Source organism: Camarhynchus parvulus, chromosome 4 (assembly GCF_901933205.1).
Source record: "Camarhynchus parvulus chromosome 4, STF_HiC, whole genome shotgun sequence".
Taxonomy (NCBI): Eukaryota; Metazoa; Chordata; class Aves; order Passeriformes; family Thraupidae; genus Camarhynchus; species Camarhynchus parvulus.
The window spans coordinates 51401262-51425147 of NC_044574.1; the positions used below are offsets into that span (position 1 = coordinate 51401262).

Sequence of the window (23886 nt, forward strand, 5' to 3'; positions counted from 1 at the left end):
TTTCACGCATTCATAAACCACTTCTGGAACTAGTGGAGTTTTTACAATGAATTTATAGAAAACTAATAATTTGGCTGTCTCTCTCAAACTACTTTCATCTCCTTGAAAGACAGACTCTATTACTATGTTTAATTTTACTCAAAACAGAGGCTTCTATTATTTTGATTATTTAAAGAGTGTTTATTCTTCTTTTTCTCACTACAGCAACTCACCCTTCAAAAGGATAAGAGCTGGTAAGATACATAAACATAATGGTAAGCTTAATAACAACATGACAATATTCTCATTACCTAGGGACATCTCCAGAACATAAAAATACCTGAAGGCCAAACCATTTTGTCCTTAAAAATAAACCTTTACAGAGAATCTAAGTGATAACCTTTCTAATATTTCACAGTTTTCATTGCATTGATGGTCTCTGAAATGCTCACATTTTGTTCTGTTCATAAAGAAATTATATAAACCCAGCAGAACAATTTAAATACACTACTTGACACTGCCACCTTAATTTGCAATACTCAATAATCAAATTATTATATAGTGGTGTATGTGCACTCAGTAACACACTTGGGTTTAGTAGCACAGGACTCATTGTCAAGTTATGTGATGGAGGGGAATGGAAATTAAACTGATTGGCACTTCTCATCCAAACACTCTTTTGTGAAATTACAGAAGTGAATGTTTTCCCCTACTGTCCCTAAGGAGTTAACCCAAAAAGTGTGCAAGAGGTGACATCCCTTGGGCTATCATTACCAGGGCAAATCTGTGCAGTGTTAGGCATCCACATTGGTGACTGTTAGTGCCAGATAACTTATCTATTACCTGAAGTCTCCATTTTCTGTTTGTCTTTTCCTAAAGATAAAATGACAAATACCATAAGCTACTGCTGTACTGTATAGTAGCACAAACCATCTGAAAAGGAAAATCAAACTTAAAATGGTTCCAAAGGTCCTCTCAAATTCTGACATTGTGCAAGGAAAGAAAAACAACCCCGCCAAGTCTTCTGCAGAAGCATCTGTTCACAGGAGCAATTCCATCAGAGGAGCGTGTAGGTCAGCTGCAGAAACCCAAACCAATTGCAATGGTTCTCATTGAGCAGTTGTGAGAAACTGGGCTTTTACATGTGCTTCCCAATCACCTTTGTTTGAGGTCTCAAACGTTAACTGGTTCAACAAGCGCTGCAAAAGCTGACAGCGAGCTTTATTTCGTGTAATTCTTACTCCCATAAGGGTTGATCATTTTATTGATTCCTGCAAATCTCGTGTCAATTGCAACAACACAAACACATACCCCATTTTTAAGATGATCAGGAAATAAAACACTGGGATAGTTTTAAACAATTCAGACTGTTTCTACTATGCAGCAGGTATTTAATTGTTTCTCTCCCTACAGGCTGTGAAGGTGCCATGAAATGTCAGCCCCATGCAAGAGAAGAAGATTCAAGGAGTCCAAGAGACTCAAAAGAAAAACAGACAGAGCTAAGATAAAAGCAACTTTTATTAAAATACTCTCCAAGCTTCAAAATGCATAAATTAAGGGATGTGTAGCTACTATAATACATTATTTTACATGAGAACCACAGGGCTGTGAAGCTTTCATAAACACAAGAAAGCCTATAACCTTCACTCTGTAAATAAATAAATATTACTGTCTAATCTTGTCCCTGCTAGAAAATGTGTTGAAGCTCTTACACAGCAACATTCTGCTCAATTATTGTTTTTTAAGTTTTCCAAAACATGAACATATTACTAGTCTAAGCAGCAGAATCCTTATATTGAGCTTTCACTTCAATTCAAAACATTGGAAAATAATTTTTTAAATTTTTCTTTTCTTTGCTTAAAAGCAGTCTGTCTTCTTACTGTACTTTGTAAAACATTTACAACCACTCTAAAACTGACCTGCTGAAAATCTAATGAAATCCAAGATAGTTTTCCTGGTAAGTATGATAACTTGAAATAAGTGCATACAATCCCCTCTTCATCTTCCCCCAGCCCCAGAATCAAGGCAACACAATTTCTTATTCATTTGATCAAAATTTTCTGCTTTCTAACAGCCTACAGTAACTCAAACTCAGCAATGCAAATGATTTCTTTCAGGCAGAAAAAAGAACTGAAACAGCCATCTCCTCCTCCCCCACATTGGGAGATTCAGCCACCCAAGTTGTTAAGATTTAAATATGTATTTTTTGTCAACTAATGATTAGCACAAAAACATTTCATCTCATTTTTTACACATCAGTAGGAAAGTGTTAGAAAAGTATAGAAAAGACTAGAATTTCTCTTGCAGAAAGGCTACTGAAACACATTTTCTTTTTTTTTTTTTTTTTTTTTTTTTTGCAAAGCAGATGGAAAAGAAGAAAGGAAGGAACTGTTTTTATTTTGCTTTTGCAACTTGGGTAAAATCACTGGACATTAAGAACACGTGCTGAGACTTCATGGTGCCAGTCACGTAATTTTGTATATTTGGGGCTAAGGACGTGGATGGGAACCTTTTCCCTGTGAAAAGAAGTGATAGAAGAAAAATAAGAAAGAAAGAAAGTTTGTCTTAAGCAGTTTCACAAGTGAGCATGCAAACTCCATGCACTATTTCTATCGCATTGTCTTCCTCTCTGTCAAAAAGCTGGATCCAGTGTTAGTCAAAGTCAGAAAGTCAGTAAAGAAAGTCTCACTGACTTCAAGAGCCATTAGATTTAGCCAAAGGTTGGTGGTCCTTTTGAACACTGCTTATCCCAAAGCAAGGAGACAGCTGACCCTCACTCGCAGCCAGAAGAGCAATACGTCCCAGCTATGTCTTGCAATCAGATCCACACTCACAAATCAAAAATGTCTGATAAGACTTGCAAAAGGAAAACACAAGCTGACCTCATACAGGCAGCCTAACCGGTTCAAGTTTGCAAAAAATCTCTACACAAACTCCTGCACAAACATTACTACTGGACTGCACCAACAGCTTTTAAAAAAGTTTGTCTATGGAGACAAAGATCTTGATTTTGACATGCTGAAGTAAAAGGCAAAAAGGGAAGGAACATTTTAAAACACCCAGATGTCACACAAGTGCACCAAACATTACAAGTTAAGAATTAAAACATGCAATGTATTAAAGTAATAAAAATGTAAACTCACTTAGTCTTCTTCCCAGCTTCATTTTCTGGTTCTTTCACTGAAGGAAAACAGAAAATTTTTATTTTCTAGGGCACTAGAGACACTGTACCACAATACTGACATTCTCTGCTGTGCCAATGCATTCACTACAGCAGCAAATGACAACAAGGCTCGTTAGGATTCTTTGATTCTAAATCCGCCCCAATGGACAGGAGTTATGTCCATGAACTTCAAGAGCCCCTTTGCTAGTAGGACTGCTGAAGAGTGGTCCTGCTGGTCTCTGCCCTTCCCCCTGGCCCACTCTCCATGCTGGCATTGAGAAAAGTGATTTGAGAAGGTGAAGATGAATGAAAGTTAAGAGGTAATTCTTTTGGATGAACATCCAGTGGGTTTTTACCAGGTGATAATCCAAGCGTCTGTTTGCAGCCAGGCTATTTTCCACCAAGGTTCTAGAGGTCTGCACAAGGGATAATGCAAAATTCCCAGTCCTGATTTTAAGGCCGGCAAATCTAGTTGCAGTAATTCTCTTACAGCATGTGTCAACATGATAAATTCATCTTTACTGAATAACATGTTATTTGATGTTCAGGTCCCATACTCTGCCCTTACAAGGACTGATGAAGGGAACTGAACACAGGACCACAAAACAATCAAGTCCAAAGTCAGAATATTTATCACACATGGACAATAACCCTTATTTTGGGAAATGTTATCACTGGCTTCTAGAAATAGCTGATTTAATCAAATCTCCCCCCAGCGAGGAGGTCCAATTTCCTCAATGCCTTCATTATTGCAGCTCTAGCTGAGAAAAGTTGAAGAATGAGAGCTCAAAGCCCCTGACAGCACTTCTGGTGGTCTTCACACAAAATTACAAATCTCAGCCAGTGACTTATGGCTGATAGCAAAACATGAAATCGAAGTTTTAGCATAAAATTATATGACTGGGAATGACATTCACCACATCACCTGTTGCACTCCACCAATATAAGTAATCACACCATAGCATAAGTAGAGGGTGGAAACATAACCACGGAGGAGCTATGGATTTACGTTTCTGATTGGTTACACCATTGCAGATCACATACTTTTGCATGACAGACAAAGACCTTCCACATGCCAGAAAACACCTGATTTTTCTGAAGCACTAAATTTGATCAGGAATGTCGTCATTTTGGTGATACAGGGGGAAAAGAAATAACAAATATGAATCTTTCAATAACTTAGGGAGTAGAAATTGAAATTTTAGGATTTATCTAGAACATTTTAATTCAGCTCAATCCAGAATAATGTCCAGCAATATATAAATCCTTAGTAACGGATCCTTAGTAATGGACTTAGTAATGGAAGGGTTTTACTTTATTATCTATTTTAGAGTAATATTTAGAGGGAAATATTTTAGAGTACTATTTCCCTTTCTCTCTCTCCCCTGAGTCCCAGCTTTAAAAACCCAGTCTGTGCAGGGGAACTGCCCATTACTGCCCCTGCCCCGAGGCACTCACTGTGATCCGTGCCGGTGATCTGGGCGAGGATGCGGAAGGAGCGGGACTGGGTGGTGCCGGTGCGGGGGTGCCAGTCCTCGGTGTCCTCGATCAGCCGCTTCTTGCTGGCGTCGCTGTGCGTGGGCGTGTGGTAGAACTCCGTGTAGGTGTCCACGATGTGCTTCCGTGGGGGGCTGCGCCAGGGACAGACACAGCAGTGAGTGCAAGGCTGCACACAGCACCTCACTTCACACCAGCTATAAAGGTACGGATGCAGCTGTGACTTCTCACAGCATTTAAGGGCAGCTTCTGCGCTGCGATGCAGAAGGGCAGCAGTTAAGGCCCAGCTAAACACAGATGAAGTTTTCTGAACCAAACACACCTTTTACAATTACTCTAACCCCTGAAATAACCCTCTGAAATATTTCTCCTTGTATCACTGATGGAAAACTAGAAACAGTAAAAGACAGCATTATCAAGACGTACACGTTTAGACTTTTACCGTTTGGGTGGATTTTTCCTTGGAGGCGACAGAGTAAGACAGAAAAAGAAAGTTTTCCCAGCATGAACAGGAAAAGGAAAAAAAGAAAAGAAGAAAAAGTCAGAAAGCTGAAATGAAACAGAAATGTAGCTAATTATTCTAATTAGTTTTGCGAGAAAGGGCACTAAAATCCAAATAATAGCCATATTCTCCGCCTACTACTAAAACCACCGCACAGAACTCACATACTTTAATTAAACTCATGGTGATTTCCCTATAGGGATGAGAGGGAAATTTGTTTTGGTAAAGCAGGGTAATCTACCCAGGGCAGATCAGGTGCCCCTTGACAAATTCTCCCTTTAGCTCACGAGGGGCACAGCACAGATGTGTGCACATGCAAGGACCACCCAGTACACACCAAGTGGTTTGCACTTGGCAAAGCCTAGGTCAGAACCAGGCCATCTGAAAGCATAGATGGCCACGTTCTCAGGCATAATGAGGAGATATCCTCATTGAAAGAAAAGCAGTGGGGTGATTGTTCCACCTGGAAACTTTCCCTACAGTAACCTATAGACTTATCATTATTATCAAGACTATTATCAATCCTTAGACTAGCACGACTTTAAAGGGCACAGGATCAAAAAGCTTTGCTTCCATTAAGTGATATAAAGAATGTGTCAATTTGGGAAAAGGGAACAGAAGACTCAAACTACATAAATTACTCCGAAAGTTCTACACTTGTTATTCCAAAGCATTAATCTCTAAGACCTGCTAAGTGCACATTTATTTTTACACAATTTACAGGAGAAAAACTGTGAAAAACTAGCTCCTAGGACATAAAATTTCTAATAGTATTAAAAATTAAAACCCAACAAAACTTTAGAAGTCACTTTTATTTTTGACACTACCTCCTCACTGTACTTTAATGGTTTAAAGTATTTCTGGGGAAGAAAGGTGGAAAATGAGTGAGGAATGATGTTACCTGTTAACAAGTAAGAATCAGGCCTATTAAATGGAATGCATTAGTAAAAACTTAAGCTTTAAAAAATATTTAATACTTGATAGAATGTGAAAGGCACAGTACAAAAGATTTAATTTATTGACACACAATATTAGTGAAGAGCGTGTATCACATATCAAAGTTGATAATAGAGAAAGAGGAATAGAAACAAAGGCAGTGGCAATTTCAGGATGGAGAACAAAGAAAAATGGAGTAAAGCGTCTTAAACAGTTAATAGCAAAAATGAAATGTGACAGTTAAAGCAGTAATTAAAGGTGTGGAAATACATGAAAACTTTATAATTTATGTGCAGTTTACTGCATTCTAACAAGTACCCCAGTGAAATAAGCAGTCTTTCACATTTGTTATATAACAAAGTGGTATAAAGAAAAAAATCCCACCGACTTCTCTGGTCCTACTAGTCTCCTTTGTAAGGCTTAAGCGTCTACTAGTAATGACTCAATGAGGCAACAAGGTGGCGCCAGAGACAAAGGAAACCTCAGTGAGACAGGCTCTCAGCCTTGAAGCAAGGGGAGAAGAGAAACCAATAAAACCTCAATGATTTATCATCCTAATAGGCACAAATCAGAGTATATGGACGTTAAATTTTCTTTTCCTGTATCAATTCAGAATCCAGCCTTTCATTCCACAGTTCTCAAAGCGATTTTATCTTTATACTGTATTTCACCATTTACTAGTTGTATTACCAACACCAATGAACCAAGAATTTATCAGTACACGCAAACACCACATGAATGTTTTGTAGAATAAAAATGAGCTGCAAAATGTAGCACAGTGAAAAGCAAAGTCACATCATGTCCAATGCAGATAAAATAATGTATTACACTGAGAAAAGCTGAAGCTGTTTGCAAAATTTAAATATGCAGCTCTGTAAGAGCTGAAATTTTGCAAAACCAGAATACATGCTGGTTATTCCAATAGGAAAAATAACCATAATTCAAGTCCGGTGCTTCTGATACTAACTTTGTCGCTGCTGCTATCTGCAAGGGAAAAAAAAGTATTTGATGTGTTAATTAATTCTTTGCTTCTTAAAATAGTACAGGAGTTTCCAAATCCAAGCTCTGGTAAAGCCCTGTATCACATAAGTCAAACTTACAAACATAAGAGAACCTATAAGAGAAAATTTTAGCCCAGCTGAACTTTAACTGGGTGAAGTCTGTGGACATCTTACCTGTTTTAAGCAGCAGGCACATCTTCATGCAAGAGCAGGCAAAAAGGTCTTGATAAAAGTGCAAATGCACATAGCCTAGGGAAGGCAAACTGTTTGCTTTCTAAGGCAGAACTAAACAAGGGAAATTAAACTTCCTTTCCCATCATGAAGTCACATAGTTTATATCCTGAATGTTTTTCGAGGGAAGCCAAGAGGAAGGGAGGAAATTGTGAGTATAACAAGGTGCATGTCTAAAGAACTGCATTTGCTAAGCAGTGCCATCTATGAACAACGTACAAGTTGGCTTTCTGCATGTTTTGAGAAAATGAATCCTACAAATCACAGAAACAAAATGGAAATAATTTCAGACTGACCAATTACTCCAAACTTCAATGTTTGTGATATGTTATAGATGTCATTGATACCATTTTCAATTGGGAAATATTCAAGTATCATTGCAGAAACTTAACTTTTCTAGGTAAAATTAAGTAGTGTAGCAGCAGACCAATATAACCACTTTAGTGGGTTTGTCCACTTGTTTTTGTTTTGTGCTTTAGGACTGCAGAATACTTAGCCAGCCCAAACACAATATTGTAAGAAGGACTGCAATATAAAGTGGGTTTTTACAATTCTGAAATGTTTTCAAACTTTTCTAAACTAGATCTGCAAGGCTGACAGTGAGACAGGGATTTCTTCACCTCTCAGCTGTGATTATTCACCCCCTCTGATGGTATTATTCATCCTCTAAGTAAGGTAGGGCACATAGCAGCACTCATCCAGTCATCCCATCTTGATAGTAAAGTGCTTACTCTGTGCCTGCAGCGCTTCCTTCCAGGAGACATAATTTTGTTGCTATTGTTCCTCTTTTTCAGTACTAATTGCTGCTTTTGAATACTCCTTACACAGTTATTTGCTAAAACAGTATTCCTGGAAAGATAAGAGAGGGTTTGCCAAGTATATTCAACAACTGCACCAGCAGCGAGCAAGTCCTTGGGATCACTCAACTCACTTTTTGCAGAGTGGATTCCTGCCATCATCTGTTTAAGAAAGGGCTGGAAGTTACCATGGCTACAGTGCAATATAAAACGCATACGGGCTGCATTATGAGTCCACACATGGAAAATGTTCATACTACAACATAAAGGGAATAAGTACCTAAAGAAGTAGGTTTTTTTACCCCATAAGAAACTCAACTGAAACTGCAATTTAGTCAGTATTTTAGTTGGCATGGATGTTTACCTTTCTGTAGGGTTCTTCATATACTTTCTAAACTGAGAGAATATCAGAGAGGAGAGGCACAAGGCCTATTCTTCCAGTCCCTTTCTTTTGCGGGATGGGAAATAGTAACCACAGCTTTTAGCTTTTAAGCCCAGGTTTCACATTCTTAAAACTGAAGAGAAACCTACAGTTCCACTCCTGCTCTTTTTACTACTTAATTCAACTGCTGGTCACAGAGGCCAACTGGCATGTGACTGCTCATCCCCAGCCTCCTCCTCTCCCCCAGGCACAGCAGGCACTGGGAACCAGTCCCTGAGGGGCTTCAGCTCCCAGACTCTGCCCAGGAATTTCTGGGAGAGGCCAAGGCATCCCTAGGCAAAATCTTGCTGCAGGTCTGAGTTCCCAGGACTGCTGCTGGGCTCAATTTAGTTTACTAATCTATTGTTTACTAGTCTAGATGCTACACTAGATAAAGCCTTTTATGTTTCCTACAGTGCCTTAAATGTTCAGCCTCTGATGCCCACTTCAACATAAACAATTACTTGAATAAGGAAATTACTCATGTTTTAAATCTGCATTGCTTGTTTCGGGTGAAGGTCAAATTTAAAGTTGAGGTATTTATATTATAGCACTGCAAAAAAACAGCTTAACCCCATCAGCTTCCTAGAAAACATCTTAAAGCTTCTCCTGTGTTGTGCAGAGAATTAGTGAGATATCTGTCCCTTTGCCTCCTTCTGGGACCTTTTCCCACTGGTTCTGCCAGGGTCACGGTTGTTCTTCCAGAGCATCTCATTCCCACCCATCACAGCACCCACTGACCCTTCTTGACAGACTGCTCTGCATTTTTGAGTGCCTGCTGCTTTCAGTCACTGTATTGGGTGTCAAAATACACAGTGAGATTGGACATGGAAATTAATACCAGGCTTGTTGTAAGGTCCAGAACGTGGTGACAGAACAAATCATGTAAAGCATTCCATGGTCCTTGTTCAATTTAGCCGTGACACTCTATAAACTGACGTGTCACTCGTGAGAAAAGCCATCACCAAAAGTCTAGCTGGTGCCCTTTGAAATATCACTTTTAAAATAATTTCTGAGGAGTAAACAACTCCTCCAAGCTGTGTTTCCCTTGGCCCTCAAACAAGCCCGGCTTTTTTCCTGTGAGGAGAGACCCTCACAGCAAAAAATGAAATCCCACCTACCCATTTTGCTGTTTACTCTCCCCCTGGTTCTCTCTGCCTCCTCGTCGCGGCCCCTCGGCTGCGTCCTGGGCGCCGTCGGCGCCGTGCTGCCGTGGGACAGGAACTGCAGGTTTAGGAGCCGCCGGCGCAGGCGGCCAGGGCTCAGCGTTAGGCTTGGCGTTAGCATGCACTCCAGCCTGCGCCGGCGTGAAGGCGGAGGACGGTGATGGGATGGAGGTGACCTTGGAGGAGGTTACAGCTCCAAACGGCCTCGGTGTCTTATTGAAAGCCACGCTGGCTGTGGCAGTGGCTTTGGGTGCAACAGCAGAGGCAATGGGCACAGGCTTAACTACTTCGGTAGGTTCTGCCTATGTGGGATGAAAAACAAAACAGAGACACACAAAACCACGGCAAACGCATGCACATTCCTCAGCAGGGATTTTTAGCTGTTCTTGAGGCAGATGACCCACCTGGCGCGAAGCACAGAAGCAAGCTTTACCAAGAGTGCAGCCAAATGTATGGGAAAACAAGATGAGCCGTGCATCTTAGGAGAGGGAATAATCCCAACATGCACAATCAATATGGAATTCCACAATGCTAGCTCCTCTTGGCATATCCAAAACAGACACTCCACAAATCAAACTCACAAGAAACTGAAAAACCGCTCTGTTGCAAAACCCAGCGGGTAAGTCATGTGGAAAAAACCAGATATTTGTAGAAAAATCCACATTCCATGTCTCAAACCCAATTTGAGATATGCACGTTCCCCATACACAAATGGAATGTGCAAGTGTTCACACACTGATCTGCTGCTAAGACCTTTAAGAGCAGAACGAGAGCACATTGATGCTCCCCAATGTCTCCACACACCCATGTCAGATTATACACTCAAGAAATCTGATTTTCTTGTTTGCTTGGGGTTTTGTGCTGGAAACTACATTTTAACATTGCTGTCCCCAAACTGTGACCTTTAAAGGTCATGGTCAGCAGAACAGTAATGTACTACACATTAATTATGTCCACTGGAGAGGCTTTTCAAGTACAGGCTATTTATAAGTATTTTCAAGTTTGCAAACAGCATTTTTATCAGAAAGAGGATTTTGAAGCTGTTGTATAGAATAAAAAATTAGAAGAACTCAAGAACAAGTAATTCTCCAGGGCATTAAGGAAAGTCAGGGGACTTGTTCTCTGAAATTGTAATATTTGGATAGGCTTCTCTCAAATACCAGGAAAGATTTCAGTGTCCATTAAAATAAACAAATCCCCATAAAAAATTTTAATAATCAGTGCCGAAAAAATTCTACCTGCTTTTTTCTCTCTTAGGTACAGAGGTAAAACACCAGCAATATCTTAAAAAAAGGTTCCAAGAGTTGAAGAATAACATTTATTCACCTTTTTTTTTTCTTTTTGATAATCATTTCCAGCCCTCTCTATTCTTTTTTAGGAGGGGAAAAAAAGTAATAAAAGATCCAAATGCTGCAATACTCTCAATGTAACACATGGAAAAGAAGCATGTTATACTGAAAGTCTGAATGCCAGTGCTTATCCACAACAGGGTTTGACAGATGGGTAACAGTTAGTGCCACATGCTACATTTCTTGGTTCTGATGATGAACATACCTTTGTCACATGAAAATGATCAGGTTTTTGTATAGAAGACACTCTGGAAAAGAGAAACAAACATAAATGTAAAAAACGAATTCTTTAATGTTTAAGCATTTCACTGTTCCCCTCACCACATCCACCCATACATAGGTAAAATACATCATTTTGTTTCCACTATAGGAAACAAGAAGTATTCAAGTTAAATCTACAACACTGTTGTTAATACAACAAAAAGGCAAAACTGAACCAAATTAATTCCAGATACAATGTTAGGAAGTCTAGCATCTAGCATTAAGCACTATTATGTTTATAAATTCATAATTCTGTATCATCACTGCAGAGACTTCAACTCCAATCTGCTTTCTGTTCTTCACTCTTTCACAAGAAACGGTCACATAATTCCACAGCTCTCATTAATTTATCAATCTATCAGTATTTATATTTAAAATAGTGCATAGCCCATATACAGGCCTAAAACAGAACACTTCCTTTTAGAATAACACAAATCCTCCCAAAGAACTTGGCAAGTTAAATAATACAGAAAATTTTTACACAGTCTTTGGTTTTCCAAACTGAGGTTAATGTCACTGCAATTCCATAGTAGATGGCAAAAAAAATCTCTCCCAAACAATGGGCATACTGAGACTACTGTGGGGGGTGGGAAGGAAAGGAAGTATGGCGATGAAAAAGATTAAGTAGATAAAGAATTGACAGATGTTATATCTAAATTGAAATGGCAACATATTACAGGTAAAAAGCATCTCATTCAATCGGGGTTTATTTCAGATTTGCATATACTTACAAGCAAAAACACACACATGTACACTAAAATTAAAAAAAAAATTAAACCTAGCAAAAAATCTGATATAGTAACATTTTGTTTTCAAACATTGCTGCTGGTACACTTGAGTGTTTTCATGCTGTTCTTGTAGAAAATTGGATTTTTGACACATTTGCGTCATATTTCCAACACATCTTCTGAATAAAGTTTTGAAAAACTGCAGCTGGGTTCTGATTTCCATCAGACAATTTCCTAGGGAGGCAAAAAGGTTCATTTAACTGGAAATCAGCTAACAGAGGCTACATTTTAAAACCATTTCTACTGTATAAACCAGCTTTCCAGTTTTTACGAGAAAAACACGGATAGCTACAATGGAATTAGGCACACTTGTTACCTTTAACAACTCTTTTTTAAAATTTTCCATTCTGTCTTCTTTTTTTTCCCCTTAACTAATTTGCTCACAATGTTTATTCCTTCCCCCAAAGTCATCTGACGGCCCTCAGGGCTCATCAGATCCCAGCAACAGGAATCCTGATGCAGGTTCAGCATCTACCTTACAATAAAGGGAAATATATATATAATCCAGGTACCATGCTGACAGGAGGAAGAAAAGAAAACAAAAAAGAAGGAAAAAATAAGGGAAAAAATGCATAGCATGAGAAGATGATGTTCTGCACTTGGCCTTCCCCACTCGTGCATGGCTGCTGACACATATTATGTCCACATCAACAGCAATTCTCAACAGAGAGAGGGTTTTGTCTGCTCTGGGGAACAGGTCCCTTCTCCCCTTTCCCACAGTGTGCAGCCTATGAAAGCCTGACCTCTGGCCCCTCCACAGCACTGGGGTGCATCATTAATCACTCCTAATTGCAGAGTTGTCAATTTGCAGTAACAAAAGCAACAAGAAGGGAGAAAATAATGCCAATACATACGGAAACATTTCTTTCTTTTTTTAAGACCATCTCTACCTTAGGTACCTTTGTTCATTTTTAATACAGTAACTTGAAATGTTTTATGTATCTATTAAGCTGGACAAACAGGAAGAATTAGGAAGATATTGACTATTCAAGTCAACTCCCACATTTCACACTTGAGAAAAAAAATCTTTCTGTGCTAATGCTGGACTTTTGTTTAAGCCACATAAAAGGAACACAATTATTTTTCTTTGTTTTTTACAAAATAATAAAATTTGAGTTTGCAATGCATTACACTGCCTCTATACTCATCAACATAGTGCTGAGCAAAAATTTCATGCCACTATTACCAGACAACCAGAAGACATACTTTTCAAAATTCATCTTCAAAAATATAATACAATAAGAAAAAAAAGGGTGGGGAGAAAAAAATCTTGATAACCAAAATGTTCACGATGTTCCTTTCAAAAAGACAGACAACATAACATTTTCCCCACAAACACACTTGAACCAAGGACATAAATTTGTGTGCCCCAGACATATTTAAAACAGCTTAACTTGGCCTTGTTGACTTCAGACCATAATCAGACTAAAAAATCTGTGATTTATCCCATATTGTAAAAGGAAAATGTTCACCCAGCAAACTGAGCCACCAGGATCATAATGTGAAAAATGCATGGTGGTTAGACAAGACAGTACAAAAGGAAATGCACACTTCAAGTTTAAAAGCAAAACACATCCAACACACACATTTAAGAAAATTCTTCCTTCAGGGCTATTTCCCACAATATTTTCATAGATACCACTGAACAGCACAGCCAAAAAGTAATTAAACTGCAGAATCATGCATATTTCTTAGCTGTTAGCACTTCACTTGCCACCTAGCAATTAAACATATTAGGATTTCATGCAGGCTTGGTCCCATTGAACGTATGAATAACTGATGATAAAGGTTTTCAGAGTGAGATGACACACTTGCCCTGTTACTACTTACTAGAAAAAGCAGGATGGCTTGAAGCATGGTATTTCTGAATGATTTAAAACTAGCAGTACAGCATATTAGTTTGTGCAATACTTTCAAAAACATACAAACAAAGCAAAGACATAAGAGCTCAGTATTTAGCCTTATTATAAACAACTCACACAAAAGACCTTGGCAAATGATTACTGTATCAAACTTCATAAGAATTATTATAAACAACAAAAACAGCAGCTGCAGTCATTGCTTACTGACAAACTATTACTGAAAATGAAAGCGCACAATTTTTTTGCACAGCTTCTACATCAGTAATTTCTTTTTTATAGGAGGGAAAAAAACCCCAGCTATATTTAGCTTGTGTAAACAGCTCATTTTGACCAAACATGATCAAATTTACTGTCTAAACATACCACAGGACAATACTCTCTGATGAATACTTTCATGACATTTAATGTAATTCAAAACATTCCAACTTCCAGAGCAGCCTTATTAGGAAAATGAATTAGTCCACTCTTAACTGTAAGCAGTAGGCCCAACAAAAACTATTCATTCTTTAAATTCCCCTACTATGCATTCATTTTCCAAGTATTTCACCCAGTTAAAAAAAACAAAAAAATGGACACAAGCATTTTGACAGAATCCTTCTATAGTTATCAGTAAGTGGAAAAACATTATTAAAGCTAAAACTACACTTCTTCATGCTTCTGCAGTAAGTACAATTTGATACACCATCTTCAAGGACTGATCAACAGCAACATTGTTATCTCAACAATCAACATTATGGAAGCAAAGGCTCAGCCACTAAACCTCTAAATCTTCATTGAACCTAGAATCCAAAGAACATGTCAGAGCTGTCTCTTCTGAAATCCATTTAAAGCCCCATCATCCCCCACCCATTTAAACCCCCTTAGTCAGGGGACTGTAATGTACCCATAACTTAAAAAGCAGATGAAAAACTCAATGGGGAAGTCACAAGAAGGTAACTGTGCTAATATGAGCCCGTCTATAAGCAATGGGAACACACAGCTCTGGTACTAATATAGCTGCTGTGTTTGCTGTTTTGGTATTTCTGCAACCAGAAGGATTGTTCAAACTCTTGTGAAAAATATAACAAGAAGGTGCAGCACCTTCAGCAAGTAATAGAATCATCCAGGTTGAAAAAGATCTTTAAGATTGAACCAAACCATAAACCTAACACTGCCAAGTCCACCAAACGAAGTCAATGATGGAAAACTTCCTCTGAACTTTATTTGTTGTTCTGAACTGAACCTTTCTAATAGAAGGCTGGAAAAGAGGAAGGATTCCCTTCCTGTCTCACATCCTGCCCTTCCAATTTTCAAAACTAACTTCTTTTTCCTAGCTGGTGAATCATCAGGAGACAAGTTTTGGCAGCAGATGCTACATCCCTGAAAAGCCACTGACCAGATCTTCCTTCTGAAAACCTGAATTTTTCATGGTCTTGCCATTGTAGTCTGCAGTTCTGTTGGTTAGCTTCATTTTACTTCAGCTGACAGGGGAGAAAGCTAAATAAATTTGCTTTCTGTACATTAGCCAACTCGTGGAACAAAGATGACAAGCAGAAAGCATTTAACATATATAACAAGCCATGACTTTCACTAGGGGTTATCTGAATAAAAACAAACACAGACATAATTTAAAGCACAGAAAAAGGAACAATCCAAATATATTTCTTTTCTTCCTTAAACACAAGCCCCTTCTCCATCACAGACACAATTAATTTCTTACCAATTTTGCTCTGGCTCACAACAATAGAAGAAGAAGAAAATTGTTAAGCTTGCTTCTTGTTGCAACTTACACACCTTCAGAAATGGTTTCCTTGCATACATTAATACAAAACATATAACTGTGTTTCTCACAGTTTTATAGAAGCACACATTGCCCCAGGCAACATCACTTGGTACATCAGCACTTCAGCAATCTTGCCAGGGCAAGCATCTGTGGCCTTGAGATGGCAAACCTGTTCACAGCCCAACACATGGAAAAGCAGAGGCAGCAAAATCATCATTAAGTAGAACTCAATGAAAATTGGAAACTGTTGCAGTCACTGCAAATAAAAAGATTTCTTTCCTTTTTGCCTTAAGAAACAGCAATGTTTTCAAATCTGTACTCTGGTCATTGTGGTTGCTTAGAGATGGCTGTCAACATTTTATTTCATCAGTCATTCCCTTTGTTCTAGTTTATTGTGCTAGCTTACATTTAGTTGAACATACCAAATTATGACAAATAGTGTTAATTACAATCAAACAGCGGAAATGTCAGTGCTGCACCCAGAGGGCAGCTGGGCACTAGAACAGAGCTAGTTTGTGAGTCACTCTCAACAGATGCTACACTTTCCCTAAGTTTAAAAGGGAATAAATTAATAGAATGTGTGTTCATTTGGTTTACTCTACAGAATGCTTCACATCCTCATAGTGTGCCTTCCCCAGCACACCAGGGTACAATGAAGCACTAGATCAGGTAAAAGAAAGAAAAATTATGTTCTTGCTTTTCTGGCTGTTTGACAGTTGGCCAAATCAAATTTAGGTCTCACGTCTTAAATTTAAATAAGGCTTGTGATTTCATCATTATGTGTTAAAATAAACAGTGCTGATATTTTAGGAAAGAAAAAAGCTGCCCTCTGCTTTGGTATTCCTATCCACAAAGGTTTAGCTGTTTTTAAGACCTCCCAAAGACAACTACTCCTCAGAGTCTCATTCCTGTGGTCTGTGGCAACCCTACCAATACATTTGTAAAGAGAATTTAAGTGCAGGCAGATAATATTTTATTCTATTACAGCAAAACCAAAACCAAACAAAAAGCTAAGGAAAAAATACCACGGAATTTATCTCACCTTCTGTCAGAGGCTTTTGAAAACATGGTTTTTGCTTCCAGGAAGGCAGAAAGTTTAGCAATCTGGAGTTCCCATGTTATGGCTAGCCCTGACTACGAGAGCACATCTGTACACAGCTGTCCATGACTCCACCAGTTAAAGCCTGGACAGGTAAAGTATCCCCAGTACCAAGTATGCCAATGCCTTACAATCCCATACGGCAGATTACTGCCAGTTGTCTTAGAAAAGTCATAAAGCAGCCTAGATACTGTGGTAGCTCAGTATGTCTAAATAATCAAGATAATTTTTATCAGTTATGCCTTGGTATAACTACATTTTTCTTTTCTTTAAGCCTTCCTAAAGCTGTCTTGCTAAGTAATAGTACTGCCATAACAGCTAAGTGCAAGTGACAAGATAAAACAATTATATCTGGTTTTCTAATAAACTAGAATTTACATGTTTGATTTTCTTTATTAGTGCTTATTAGATAATAATTTTAACACAGCAAGCTACCTTTTAAAAACAGACATCTTAAAGAAAAGCATCGGTCTAAATAACTCACAGATCTAGTCAGTCCTGCAAAACCCTTAAAAAAAAGGGATCAGCTTCACATTGACTTCAGTCTGTCATCAAATCTATGTAATAATTTAAAAATCTCAAAACTAAGCCCTGAATTATTTTGGCCAGTGCTTTCCACAATATGGTGACTAATGTTTAAATTACCTCCTTTTAAATTACCTCCTTTGTTTAAATAAACTCAAAAGTGTAGTCATATCTATTTTAACTGGAAATTCACCACAAACAGCTCCCCACTCCCAAGCACGTCCTTATTTGGTTTTTATTTTTTTCCCTTAAGTGTGTGTGTGGGAATGAGCATTTTTTTCCTCAAATGAAGAATCTGGCAATTTAGAGAGCTGTTAGTTTATATTTTACTTCTTCTGGGAACTAAGAACACCTCTCCTCTACAAAGCAGCTCACCCATTTATCACTTCCAGGAAGTCTGAGAAGGACAGTGGAAGTGTAGCTAACCAAATGGGATGAAAACTGCAAGGCTGTTGGAAACCACTGCTCCAGAAAAGCCAGGGACACAGCAGTAGTCACCAATAAAGAAAGATGATGATAATCTATTTTTAAAAGGATAAACTCATGCTTGTTTTAATAGGACACGCTATGGGTTCAGTTATTTCCCATTAAGGTCAGGAATCTCATTAAGATTTTGTTTGACATCTCAGTGGGACCTACCAGCAAACCAGTCAATTTTCTTTCCCTCTCAGCCCATCAGACACCTCTCTTCCTTCCCATGTCACCCCAGCAGCAAGGGATGAATACTCCTCCTGAAGGTGCACGAGCACAGGACCTGACTGGCAAAGTGCCACAAAGGCTGTCAGGGGCCTTTTCACCACAGAGACTCTGTAGCCAGCTGGTCTGTAGCTGCACACATAAATCTGGTCTTAAACAGAAATCCAATTCAGCTAAGCCCAGTTCATTACAGAAAATAAATAAACAAGTCCTGTGGAGATTCTCAGTTCAGTGGAAGACAATTCTCCCAGGCCTCAGGCCTGGGAAGCTTAGAGAAGAAAAATGAAAACAAGTATTATCTCTCTTTCTGTTCATGTTCTTTATAGATATGTATCTTCAGAGAGCTCTATTCATAGTTCACCAACAGTGTGAAAGGTTTTTACTTTGACATCAATCAGATTTCACCTTAGCCATCCTGGTTATAAAAGGACACCACCTCTTAATAAAGGATCTCTTTTTCGCCTTCTGAACCATGGAGTCATTTTGTCCATCCCTGACTCCACAGCGTCAAAGCCCCTAGGTGAGCAATGCTAAAATAGATTTGAACCCTAACACAGGACCCCCAGCCAATCCCACTCAATCCTAAATGCAGACATAGCATTGGCCAGCAAGCTGGGTGGTGCAGAGACCCCGACCAATCAGTTGTTCAAGTGCAGGAATTCTGAACCCCCTATAAAAGGGAGCACTGAACAATAAACCCAGTTGTTTGTCACAAGATCCTCAGAGTTCTGTCATTCCTGTCTCCAGCCAATGACCTAACACAATACCAGCACACACCTGAACCAGCCCTCATGGCAGCAGATGTTTGGGGGCTCCCACAGGCCATCCCCAAAGGGAAAACCACCACAGGTAGCACTGGCTGGGGGTAGCACAGCTGAAGCACTAAAAACCACATGCCAGAATTATTACTGTGTCAATTTAATGAGCATGCACTTGCCAGAAGCTGTTAACTTTTCCACTACAGACCCTTGTTTTTCTTGCACTTTATCATTTCCATGTATTGTTTATATGGTTATATATTTAAGGTCGTTGGCTTAGCAGCATGTATTACAGGTCTAACAAGTTGAGAAAAGCTATTTATGTCTCAACATAGCTGTCTGCTATAGTTCTAGATATCTAACACTTCAGTTTGGCAGTTTTCTTGTGTTTTCCTTTCAACTGTATATCAAGACCTCAAGTTAACCTGTCCAACACATCTCACCATGCCTTCAAGGGAGAGAGAAATCTAAGGTGAACTATCACACTATGAGCTGCAGCTGGAAATTATTTTGTTTACTGCAAAAGCTAAGCAAGAAAGCAGCAGAGACCTTAAACAGTTCATTCCAGCAGTCAATAAATTGTCCAAAGACCCAATTATTAAGTGAAGGTGCATAAAGCAAAGTCCTGTTATTCTTCTGCTGTTCGCAACAACCATGCAAGAGGAGAAAAATTAATAAGCCCATCTGACTCCAACTGATCTCACTAACTATGAAGTTTTCCTTTCCCACCATCTAGTTTTTGAAAAAAATTACCTTTTATCCTTCTCAGCTAAAAATACTTAGGGGGTAACAGTCACAGCACACTTACAGCATATGAATTAAGTTGCATTTGTGGGCAGATAATCACTGATGGAAAACATCTGATCATCACAAAGCCTGTTGCGATCTGTCACAATGCTGCAAACATTACTTTCATCTTGCCTCATAGCCAAAGCGAGTAATATTTGACAGGCACAGTATGTGCCTTTGTTACCTCATAGGGTTTTGTGCCACAGACATGACTTTCTACTGACAATATCCTGGACTTTATCAAAGGCAGTAATTATTCAAAAAAATTGTGTGGAAAAAAGCCCTTAAAACAGTGCAGCTGTGAGATTCAGCTCATACTTGGACACTCAACTCTGCAGCTACTGCTCACTTTGACATGAGGTGGTGCAACAGATACATATCTAGTTTAACTCACAGTGGTGTTACTCAATTTGTATTTAGCAGTTTTTCAGACCTCTAGAAAATACTTTATACCTGAAAACTTGTCTGCTTTTCCCAACATTACCAAACACCCCATCTTATACTGTTTTCATGACGCTATCGCTATCTTTCAGGAAAACATTTATTTTCCAAACAATCATTAATTTATTCTCATTTTACTGTTTACTAGAGGAAAGTGGCAAGAGCTGATGAGTCAGGACACTAAAATTTTGATTCTCAACAGCTGAGAACTTGCATGGCAGAGCACAGGTTTTATTTAATCAGTGTCTCATTCTTTCCTGTGGGCTGGAGCTTGGGAACAGTTTATCTAACAACACTTGTCAGTTCACTTACTTCTCTGAAGGTTTTTTCCCTATTCTTTATATCCCACATACACAGAGGTGCAAAATTAACTATCTGAGCTTAGGAAAATAATCAGTTACCTGCATAGGTACTAAATACACTATGTGGCCAGATCAAGCTAACTTGAACTATTTTCAGCATATGAAGGGCACAGCCCATATATAAACCATGTAAGCTTCTTTTAATCCATTTAGAGACAACTGTCCCTTGACAGATCACCACATATCCTTTTATAATTAAAGAATGCCTGCAAGTTAGCATCATAAACCATGCGTGTTGGAGAGATGTGTTTTTCAAAGGAAAGAAACAGGTGTGGGGCATAGTCTGCAGTGGGAAAACAAAAGTGTAAATAGAGACAAGTAACATTATTCATGGCACCCAAATAATGAGATGAGTGTTTATGAACGAAAAAAGGACACACATTACACAGCTGACTGAGATAAAATGAACTTGGGCATCCTTAGGTCAAGTAAGCTACCCATACTTTATCAGGTTTTGACCCACTAAGATCCCAGAGTAGACAAAACAGTGAAAATCGTTTCCATTCTTGATGTTGTTCCGTCAATTTTCAGAAGATTTTAAATAAATGCCATCAAGCATGTCCCACAGTCCAGATAACGCCAAATAAAATCCCCGCTGCCTGGTCCGCTTTCTGAAAAAGGGGACAAAAGTGTCTCTCTCAAATATATTCACATGCTATTCAAATTCAAAGATAAGGAGAGTAATATTTTAAGAAATGTTTAAACTTTCCAAAATCCAAGCTTTTCCATTTATCTGGACTTGGCCAGGAGCGCAGGAAGCACCACTACTGACGCATTACTACCGAGCAACTGCCAGATCCCAAGGCTACTTCAGGTTCTGGCAAGTCAACCAACAGGACTTTAAAAACTTTTGATCAGAATACTTTTGGACCTGGGTCAAATTTCTTCAAGCTCACTATCTTTCTGGCAGTCTCACTAAACTATTGAATTTGATGGACATTTGACTTAACCCTAACACTAGACCCTCAAAGCAGCAGCAAGAAAGCTCAGCCTAATGTTTGCAGAGGGTCATTGTTTTACTGAGTTTCTGTGATCTTTCTAAAAACACTTATCCTTACATAACTAGTATAGAGAAGAAACAAAAATAAAAGATCAGTGTCCCAAACAACTACAGACAGTACAGTTATGCAATTCTCAGGAAGCTTTTAATCAGGGTCTTTGTAAATTAGTAGCACAGTCAAAACCAGATCTGTGTTGTTGCATTCCTTAGGAAATTACAGTGCACGAAAAGCACATCAGACTTCCAAAGCAAAGTTCCCCACACCAATACAGGCTTCCCCTGTATTTCCTAGCTTGAGACTTTGACAGCTTTGCTCTTGGTCTCCTTTGTAGGACATAACTTTCTACAGCTGAATCAGAGGGTGCCGAAAACTTTCTCTAATAACAACACCAAGGAAAAAATGAGACACAAAGCAGCATGATGACAACAATGACAAGACTGGTTTCCATCACAGTGAAAGAATTTCTTCAACTTCATGTTCCAGTCCTCAAACATTCACTGGCACAAAACATGTCAGCAACAGGCACAGAATAACATTAGCTGTTACTACAAATTGTTTTTATAGCTGCACACTGGGATGAAAGCAGAGGCTAGAGCACTCCTGGCATTCTTGTTTCCATTTTGTAAATAGTTTGCTACCATGTTAGGCTGGACATGAGCCGGCAACACATGCCTGCAGCCCAGAGAGCCAAACCTGTCCTGGGCTGCATCCAGAGCAGCATGGGCAGCAGGGGAGGGAGGGGATTCTGCCCCTCTGCTCTGGTGAGACCCCACCTGCAGGGCTGCATCAGCTCTGGGGTGCCAGCACAGGAAGGACATGGACTGGGACTGGGTCCAGAGGAGGGTCACCAAGATAATCAGAGGGATGGAGCATCTCTCCTATGAGGAAAGGCTGAGAGAGTTGGGTTATTCAGCCTGGAGAAGAGAAGGTTCCAGAGTGACCTTACTGCAGCTTTTCAATATCTGAAGGAAGCCTACTAGAAAAATGGTGAGGAACTGTCTACAAAGGTAATGGCCTTAAACTGAAAGAGACTAGTTTTAGACTGGATATGACAACAATTCTTTACTCTGAGGGTGGTGAGGCACTGGAACAGGTTGCCCAGAGAAGCTGTGGATGCCCCACCCCTGGAAGTCTTCACATCCAGGTTGGATAGGGCTTCAAGTAGCCTGATCTAGGTGAGAGGCATTCATACCCAAGGAACAGGGCTTGGAGCCAGATCTTTAAGATCCTTTCCAAGCCCAGACATTCCATGATAAGGTACTTCTGTAGCAGCACTGTGTGTTTTGCAGATCCAGCTAAAGCCTGAAGGCAGGCAGCAGAACTGCAGCATATTAGACACACAAGCACCATGCAACTCTTACAGCAGCATTTGTTTGCTCTGCACAATCTGTGTTGGATTATTTTCAGACATGTCTGTGAGCCTCCTTATATCATGCACTCTCTTAATAAAATATAATCAGGGACTGATTTCAGCAAATGAAAGCATCCCAAATGACTCTTTGTATCCCCCCGCCCAAAGCACACATTTATACCCATGAGTAATTTGGACCAAATAAATGTAATCTGGGCCATGAAGGAGTTTTAACAGATGCATTGCTCTGATGCAGCTGTTCACAATTACTGACGTGTTGCAATGCACTTCTGATTACTGGGTGTTTAATCTATATATAAATGCTTTATTTTACTACTCAAAAGCTTGGCATTTAGATGGTATCTGAAAGGCTTCAAAACTGATGTCTGGCTGTGATGTCCCAGCTGGCTATTTCAAAGTGTGCCAACAGAATTAAAATGTCACCAAAGATCATGCCACTGAGGTATCTGTGCTATTTTAAGAAGTGAAGATAAAGAAACAATCTCAAGTTGGCCACAGTTTAAGTCTTTCGCTAAATAATTAGAGACACAGCTTAAAATAAATATACAAGGTCAATGGCATATGCTAGCCAAATTACATGCTAGCAAACAAGCCCCTGAACTTTCAGAAAGGTATTGTATGGGTTGCACAGGTTAAAGCAGAAATGGGTAGAGGGGTTTTACTTGAGAGTGTGAATGGCAAATGCCCACCAGTCACATGGGAGAACCTACGCACTGTTTCAATGTTAACAAAAGAAAGAGCAGTTATGGGGAGAACATTTTAAATATTTACCTGAAATATAAGAGCTTTGAAAGCAGTGGCTCATTGACTGCAGAACATATTAGTTACAAACAGTTGGCTGATTTGATCATCCAAATTATTTTTATACGGACGCTGCTTTACTAAAAGATAGTGTCTTGGCAAGCCATGGGGAGAAGTGCAACTTCACATTCTACTACCTGAAGGCATTTTTTCATGGCAAATAAAGTCATGGGTCTCAGCTGCTTCCTACAAGAATCTTTAGGCGTGGAAAGGCATAAATTTTTAGGCATGCACTTCTTGAGTGATCTCTTTGGACAAAGATGAAAAGCTCAACTGTTCAGACATCTCTTAATAACACATTTATGTTAAGCAGACCAATGACCAATA

General features: G+C 39.2%; 1 protein-coding gene across 1 annotated transcript in view; it reads right to left on the reverse strand.

The window, feature by feature from the left end:
- The window catches only part of PDLIM5 (PDZ and LIM domain 5), a 126211-nt gene that overhangs the window by 45085 nt on the left and 57240 nt on the right, over window positions 1–23886 (reverse strand). The window contains exons 4-9 of the mRNA XM_030947127.1: window positions 11248–11290; window positions 9649–9995; window positions 5082–5099; window positions 4601–4773; window positions 3123–3159; window positions 823–852 (exon numbers count right to left, since the gene is read on the reverse strand). Of these exons, the coding sequence (XP_030802987.1) occupies window positions 823–852; window positions 3123–3159; window positions 4601–4773; window positions 5082–5099; window positions 9649–9995; window positions 11248–11290 (648 nt within the window). The remainder of the gene's footprint in view (window positions 1–822; window positions 853–3122; window positions 3160–4600; window positions 4774–5081; window positions 5100–9648; window positions 9996–11247; window positions 11291–23886) is intronic.